Source organism: Lupinus angustifolius, chromosome LG12 (assembly GCF_001865875.1).
Source record: "Lupinus angustifolius cultivar Tanjil chromosome LG12, LupAngTanjil_v1.0, whole genome shotgun sequence".
NCBI lineage: Eukaryota > Viridiplantae > Streptophyta > Magnoliopsida > Fabales > Fabaceae > Lupinus > Lupinus angustifolius.
Window position 1 is genome coordinate 10869418 of NC_032020.1, and position 8572 is coordinate 10877989.

Sequence of the window (8572 nt, forward strand, 5' to 3'; positions counted from 1 at the left end):
TCTTTGAAAATGCTCCCATCCTTAGCCATGTGGTTACTACAACCACTACCTAAGTACTAGTTTTCTTCTTTATCACGACTAAAGACATGGTTGGTCTAGAATAGTTGGTAGTAATGTTGACACTCTTTAGTGAAATTGGCCTGATGATTATTTTTGTTGCAACAATTTTGCTATGAGTGCCCAAATCTTTTGCAATATTGGCATTGTATCTTTCCTCGATATCGACAATATTTTTCTGAATGGCCTGACTTCTTGTAGATGTCGCATGGAGTAACTATTGGGTCATATTTTTGGGGAATTGAAATTAGAATTTTCTCAACAGTTTTTTTGTCAAGAATATTTTCCCCATAGGCTTTCATTTGATTGATTATTTCTTTTATTTTAGAACAATAGTCTTTTATGGTCTCAAACTCTGTCATCTTAAGAAATTCAAACTCACACCTAAGAATTTGAAGTTTAATGGTGCGTACCTTGTTACTGCCATAAAATTCCTCCTTTAGTGTATCCCATGCTTCTTTGGCACTTGTAGCTCTTATTATTCTTGGAAATATAGTCTCAGTCAAGGCTTATTGTAGAATAAATAACGTCTTTGCATCCTTTTGTATATTCTCTTAAAACTCTTTTTTCTGAGTCATAGTAAGAGTTGAAGTATTCTCTGGAGTAGTGAATTCTTCTTCTACAATGTCCCATAAATCTTTGGACTGGAAGAAAGTAGTCATTTTTGTGCTCCAAAAATCATAGTTTTCTCCAGCAAAAATTGGGATAAGAATAGATGATGTATAAAGATGATTTAGTATGGATATGAGATTTTATAAGTAGTTGAAAATGGATAGAGTGATATTCTATGCTCAGTGTATAACCAAACATAGCTCTCATGCCACTAATAGTGTTTTAGAAATGGGAAATTATAGTAGTGAAAATAGAAGTGGAGAAGCTTTGGAGCTACACAATTTAGAATGTTTTACTTCTTATTTGCATTCCTTACAAATGAAGGGTGAGTGCCTATTTATAGGCTTTCTACAACACTTATGAATTTCTAGATGGTTCCATAAGTATCTAGTATACATTTTTCTCAAGATTTCTAGATACTTCTTTAATTATAATACTAAATGCCTATAATAGAATATACTAGAAGCTTAGGATAATTCTAGATATTATGGTACAATCATCACTACTTGTTTCTACACAAGTGTGGAAGCTTCTAGAAAGTGTGCATCAATATTTTATCAAATATAAACCAAAGTGGTTTCTTCTTTTCTTTTGCTATACTTTGAATGATTTTACTTTACTTTAATGGTGTGGCTAAAATTTACTAACTCCATTTTTGTATCAAAGAGAAGAGAATGGAAATGTATGGTTGGATGGCACAAGAGAATGAGAGAGACAAAGAGATGTAACATGCATCTTTTCTCACTGTGTTCCATTAAATTAAAGAGAAGAGAGAGACAAAGAGTTTAACATGTCTTTTCTCACTGTGTTCCATGTCAGTAAAAAGAAATCAGAAATCATTGTTTTGCTGTTATTTTACAAACTTTTAATGCTGAGTTTTTTCTCGTTTTTTCAAAGCAAAATAAAATATATGACAGATGTGCAAATTATCCTAGTAGAACTAAGTAAATATTCAAAAGTAAGAATTGGTCATTCAAAATATTAAATAAGGCGTGAATTTTAATATATAAATATTCAAAACCACACTGTCCCATATAAAGTTTTTGTTATTTAATTTCATGATGAATGTCTTGACTCCTAATAGCATTCATTAAAGTGACTTAAAATAAATAATAAAAAATATACAAATATATGTAGTTAGATATGATGGTTACCATTGTTATTGATATTGTACTGATTATCAAACTAGTTAGGATATTGATATAATGGTATAGCAATTTAATTGGTGGTTTACTTATTAAAGCATATACCGGTGAATTAGATATAAATATATATTATATTAACAATAATATTGAAAAATCAATAAAAAACTATCAATTTTTTATTTTGATTAAAAAATTAATTTTAAATAAAAAACGGCTGGTATGACCGATTTTGACTGATATGATTGCATGTGGATATGATTCTTGTACCATACCAGTATTGAGATCGGTTTACCGGTTGAACCGGCCGCCACAAACTGATTTTTACAACACAATAAGAATTATAATATAAAATACACCAAATATAAAAAAAAACATTCTAATTATACAAAATAAAAATAAAACATTAAATATTTAGTTACATAAAAAATAAAAATGTGGCCAATAAACACCTATTGACACACTAGTACTATCAAAGCACAAAGGATACTTAATCAGATACATTTGATGGACTAATAACAATTAAGAAATTAACACCAATAGGCCATGATACAAGACTAAAGATCCTTACATTATGTGTAAAAATAAAAAGATGAGCACTAAGTGAAACAAAGATCACAATTTAATTTGAATTAAGTTCATAACTTGTATATAGCTCTAATTCTTAATAGAATTGTTTCTTGTTAGCCAAATAGACTACACATTTTTATTTTTGAACACACTTAATACTTATTCAAATAAGATAGGTATATATTGATAAAATTTCTTATTTAAATTAATATATTAATTTTGTCATTTAATGTTATTATTTAATGTTTTCAATGTTATTAATATTATTGTCATCAAAATACATTGATATCAATAAGGTGAGTTCATATTTTAATATGAGTGTAATATATATGCTTTGACAATGTAAATATTTATATATAATTAATGTATCATTCACCGTTCATTTGCATTCTTTTTATTTAAAAGTCAATGATAATTAAAAAAGGGTGATGATACAAAAATAATATAAAGATTGTTACATCGCAAGTGTATACATCATTTTCTCTTTTAATATTATCCCAATAATTTTTACATGATTTTTTTTGAGGTTATAGTTTTGTTCATTTTTATTCTATCTTTTTTCATATTATTGTGCATATTAATTGCTTTTGTTATACTCTCAATTAATGACAGACTATTTTCGACAAATACATATAATTATTGATACATTTCAGAATATTAACCGTATTAGTTTCTGCGAGACTAACAAAATATTGTTATAATGAGATGCATTTATAATTTTCAAATGAGAAGAGAATAAAGTTATATTGTTTCCAACACATCGCATAATGAGATGAGAGTATTCATTAAGAATGAATGAGAAGATAGTATTTCTTCAAAATAAACTAGGCATGAGATTGGAGTCTCGTATTGATATGTAAGTGTTGATCAATTGTCCTTCCCGTAGAAGATGGTATTTTTTTTTTTTATGAAAACACTTAATCTAAAATTCAGATTATTTTATAATGGCGTGTCCATGAGTACATTGTGCTTATCAATCCATATTCTTATTTTTTCTGATATATATTATTTTTGTTTTATATTCTTTAAAGAAAAATAATTTAATATAAAAATGTTACATAGAAACACAATAGAAATAAAAATTGTAAGAAGATTAATCAAATATAGAATTAAAGAAGAAAAAATAAAGATAGGAAAATATATGGAAGAATAATGATGTATTGTGAAAAAGAATAAAAATAATATTTGGAAATTTATGATGGTTATTAATGGAGGAGTTATAAAATGGTAGTTTTAGCTTTATATATAACTAGTGTGTTGACAAACACTTCATGTCTGCCGACCCGCATTCTTATTTTATGATATTAAGTATTAAATTTTTAATTTTTATTTTTGAGAATTAAAATATTTTTTTATTGGATATATTTCATGTTACAATTTTTGTATTTATTATATTATTCAACTTAAAATGAGATGCATTAACTATAGTTATCTAGGATATATGGTTTTACTTTAGAAATAAAAAATATTAAGGTCAAAATAGGAAAGTAGAATCATGGTGGTAGTTATTTCAAGTTTTGGCTTTATATATAATAAATAAATAAATAAATATAGAATATAGATGTAGTTTTAACTTTATATATAACTAGAGTATCGACAATCACTCCGTGTCTGCCGACCCATATTGTTAATTTTTCGTCTTGAATTAATTTTATATATTTTAGTTTAGATAATTATATCATATTTTTTGTACATAATATCATAATTTTTTGATAAAAATATAAAAATGAATTGTGATTTTTTTAAAAACCGTATCAATAGTTTGATATATTTAGAGGATGTAATTTTCTCTAACCTCCATTTATATTTTTTATTGTATGGAAAAATATTGTAATAATTATTAATTTTAAAGACAAAATAGGTAAGTAAAAATTATGCAATGTAGGTAGTTATAATATGTTTTGGCTTTATATATAGTATAGATAAGTATAGAAGTATAAATATATAGTATATATAAGATCATATTATTTTTAGAATATAATATGTATGCATTGTCAATGTAAAAATTTATACACACTCAATATATTATCTACCATTCATTTATATTAATTTTTGAGTCAATGATAATTAAAAATGAATAATATATGTTGGACTGATAACATATAAAACTTATAACTATTATTATATATATATTTTTCTCGTTCTCTTATTTTATATTTTTAAGTAACTAACTATGAAATCTTTAATTTGTTATAAACCCGTAAAATAAGAATAAAAGTACCAGTTTTGAATTTAGGTGCATTTTTTAGTGCACCAGTTTTGAATTTGAAGTCATTTGACTAACATAAAATGTTTGGTGTAAATATATATCTATTCTATTAAAAGAAAGCTTAATAACATAATTTTTATATTCTACATTTTTCATTTTATAACATCTCTGATTAATGACTGATATAAACTTCTACACATTCATTGTTTTTTGAAATTTGCAAAACAATTGTGTATAACTATTACAAGTTATTTTTTTAAATCTCTACTCTCTATCAAATTTATATATAGTATTTCTTTAAATTTATATATTGCTTTTCTATATTTAAATTATTTTTCTTAAATAATATAAGATAAAGAAGATACACTTCATATCAAAAAATAATATGGTCTACCGACATGGAGTATGTGAGCACTTAGTATAATAATTGTAATAAAAAATATGTAGTAATAAATTTTTGGTGATTTAGCAAGAACGACTTTTATGCTTAGAATTTAAGAGAGTTCCTTTATAACAACAGATTTCATTTAACTAGGAAGTATCTCATGCATTGTATATGTACTCTTAAATTTACCAAAAATTATAAAATTATAAAATTATGATTAATTAATAATTCTCTAAACTAAACTTAATAAATTTAATTTTTAACTATCAAAACACAAGTCCATTACTATCTTTCTAGTGTATTTCTTATCAACTTCTCATCTATTTTTCTCTTTCTAGTCTCTTTTTCACCTATTTAATTACTATATTTCTCTCTTTCTCACCTATTTTTTCTTCTTTCTTTCTCCTATACAATCAAATAAAGTCTAAATAAATTACATTGTTGCACGAGACATGGAATTTTTCAAGAATGAATTTGAAAATAAACAATAAAGAGTCTTCTTAATTTGTAGGTAATAATTATGAATATCTAATTTTGTCCGTCCCAAATAAAAAAACTCAAAAAATAAAAAACCCGAAAAAATAAATTTTTCCAAAAGGTTTTCTAAAAAAGTTGAAATAAAAAATAAAATTTATATTGGATAATGAATATTATTGGTGTATTTTCAAAGAAATTCAATCACATAAAGGCATTAACAATATTTATCTCTTAAAAAATAATAAAAATATGAGCATATAGTATTTTTTGAATTAGATATAGAAAAGTTATCAATTCTTATTACATTTTTGAAATCTAGGATAACATTCTTATCAGTTAAGAATTCAAAAAACGACATATTTCATTTCACTAAGTCTACCAAATTCAACAATAAGCAGATTAGCTGATATGTTTTTTTATAAATAAGTATTAGTATATTTGTATTTTGTGGTTGGTGAAATTTGGATCATCAATCTCATTATCACTTCATTTAAGCGCTCCACCTTAACCATTCCTTTGACCTCTAGTTCAAAACACAGAAAAAACTAGAAAACACTAGAAAAACACGAGAATCTCAAGGGGTAATTCGCAATTCGCATAGCCTCTTTCTTCCACCTTTTTCATCATTTTCGTGATTCAAGTGTAGTCACAAAGCATACCTAATGGATGTATAAATTTTATTTTATTTTTATTCATTTTTATAGATTCATTTTAATTAAATAATTTCACTTTTTATATAAATAATAATAAACATTTTCTTTTTATCACCATATAAGTAATAATGGTTAATTTGTTAATTTTTTTATTTTTATAAATAATAGTAAATGTTTTTTTTTAAATAAATGATAATTAATTTACTTTTAAAAAATGATAGTTAAATTTTTAAATTTCATTTAATAAAAAATAATCAATGTTATCTTTTTATAATTAAGTAAACATTAATAGTTAAAATTAAAAAATAATAAAAATAAATATTTCTTTAATAATAAATAAAGAATACAAAATTAAATAACCATGAATATTTTCTTTATTTATTTCAAAAAATGATAAAAATATTAATATAAAGAAAGAGTCGCAAGTATTTGCATATTTTTCTTAACTCATCATTTGAACGATCAAACTATAGTTTTCATTTCCTATTGATCATGGGGATTCGTAGGAACAATATAAAATATTCTGCTTTATAAAAAATAATCAAATAATATTATTGTTTAAATTAGTCCATACAATTAGGGATTGTATCATCTAATTTGAGCAAACAGTTGCTAATAGCTTCGTCAATCCATAATTGACTTGTGAATCTATATCATTAATTCAAAGACCAACACATTCCAAAAATGGACATAAAGAGTATTTTCTGCATTTTGATAACAAAAATATTATAGAGACTCCAAACCATTACAACTAATATGATTGAATTCATGCATGGAATTTTCAAGATGCATGCATATAGTCTCAAAAAAAAAAAAAAGGTGACTCAATAAGATAAGATGTATATAAATATCAGTGTTTATGCCAATATTTTTACACTGAAATTCCATTCATCTAAGTCACCTGAATAGGATTTCAGAATCTATAAATCCAAACATAATTTCAATTTAGTTTTCAATACCAAACACTACAACCTCTCCTTGTCATTTCTCGTTTCACTCTTAGTCTCTCTGCCCTCCTCTATAGTCAATCTACTTTCCTAAGAACTCATTTTGATAGAGCCATGCCTAACTCTAATCCAAGAAGAAGCAAGGGTCGTCAAAGGATCGAGATGAAAAAGATAACCAATGAAAGCAACCTACAAGTCACATTCTCCAAACGTCGCAGTGGGCTTTTCAATAAAGCCAGTGAGCTTTCAACTCTTTGTGATGCACAAGTTGCGCTGGTTGTTTTCTCCCCTGGAAACAAGGTTTTCTCTTTTGGTGACCCTAGTGTTGATGCTGTCATTAGCCGCTATCAAATGAGGGACCAACCACAAAACTTGAGGAACATGTATTTTCTAGAGGCTCACCGCAATACCAATGTTCAGGAGCTTAATGATAAGATTAATCGGATCAATGAAGATCTTGAGATTGAGAAAAAATGTAGTGAAGCGCTGGCTAAGCAACGAAAAGAGGCACAAGAGAAGTTCTGGTGGGCTTCTCCAATTGAAGAGATGAATGGAGATCAACTTGATCAAATGAAGTTGGCTCTTGAGAATCTGAAGAAGAATGTCATTGATGTTGTGGAAAGCCAGAATGTCATTCAGGGTGGTTCTGCTATACCACCTCCTCACTTTTTTACAGGTGGCCCATCTTCTTCAAACAACCCTCTGCCGCAACATCAGCCACCACCTCAGCAGTTTCCGGTGTATCCATCGCCACCACCACAATCACAACCACATATGCTTCAGAACCAGCCCATGATGCTGCCCAATCATATGTTTAATGGGGCCATGGTGCATCACCCTGGATTCAATAATCATAACATGGGAGGATATGGACCTGGAGGTGGATTCTTTTGATCCACTTTATTCAAATCCATCCTAAAATATGCCATTTAATTTCTCTGTTTTCAATCTTTTATTGTACTTCAAATGAAACAATCCATTGCGGGGCCAAAACTGCATACATCTATCATCCCTAAATCTCACTAGGGATTTTCTTTATTTTGTGGTATCTCAATTTCCATCTTTACCAGTTTCATTGTCGGATTGATAAGGGTTTGGAATTTCTCTGTGTAGCCTATCTTGTATTCTCATGTATGTCTATCATAATTTGCATTGTTTTGTAATTCTGCAAGTATTATCAAATAATGGGCGTATTTCTTATTTATATTTCCAGATCTATTGGATTCTGCAAATATGATAACATGTTAAGGGTGTGAAATTATGAGCTACCAAAACAAAATAAATAAATAAAAATTGGTGCTAAAGCTGGTTAGGATTGATTAGGTAATCCATTTTCTAAATAGTACCAATTTGAATTTAAATATTTTAGATATATGAAATTATAACTCCCTTTTTTGCATTTATTAAAAGAAAATATGGTGGCAGTTTATAGAAGGTTCAACTCAAGATGCTAAAAAAACCAAAGTAAAATTTTAAATTTTTTGACTGAGGGGTTTAAAAGGTAGAAATAATCAACATTA

At 26.7% G+C, this 8572-nt stretch overlaps 1 protein-coding gene across 1 annotated transcript; it reads left to right on the forward strand.

Moving 5' to 3' along the window:
• On the forward strand, nt 7123–8032 carry LOC109362092 (agamous-like MADS-box protein AGL62). Its single transcript, XM_019607661.1, has one exon. The coding sequence runs from the start codon at nt 7167–7169 to the stop codon at nt 7944–7946; it is 780 nt and encodes a 259-aa protein (XP_019463206.1). The 5' UTR covers nt 7123–7166; the 3' UTR covers nt 7947–8032.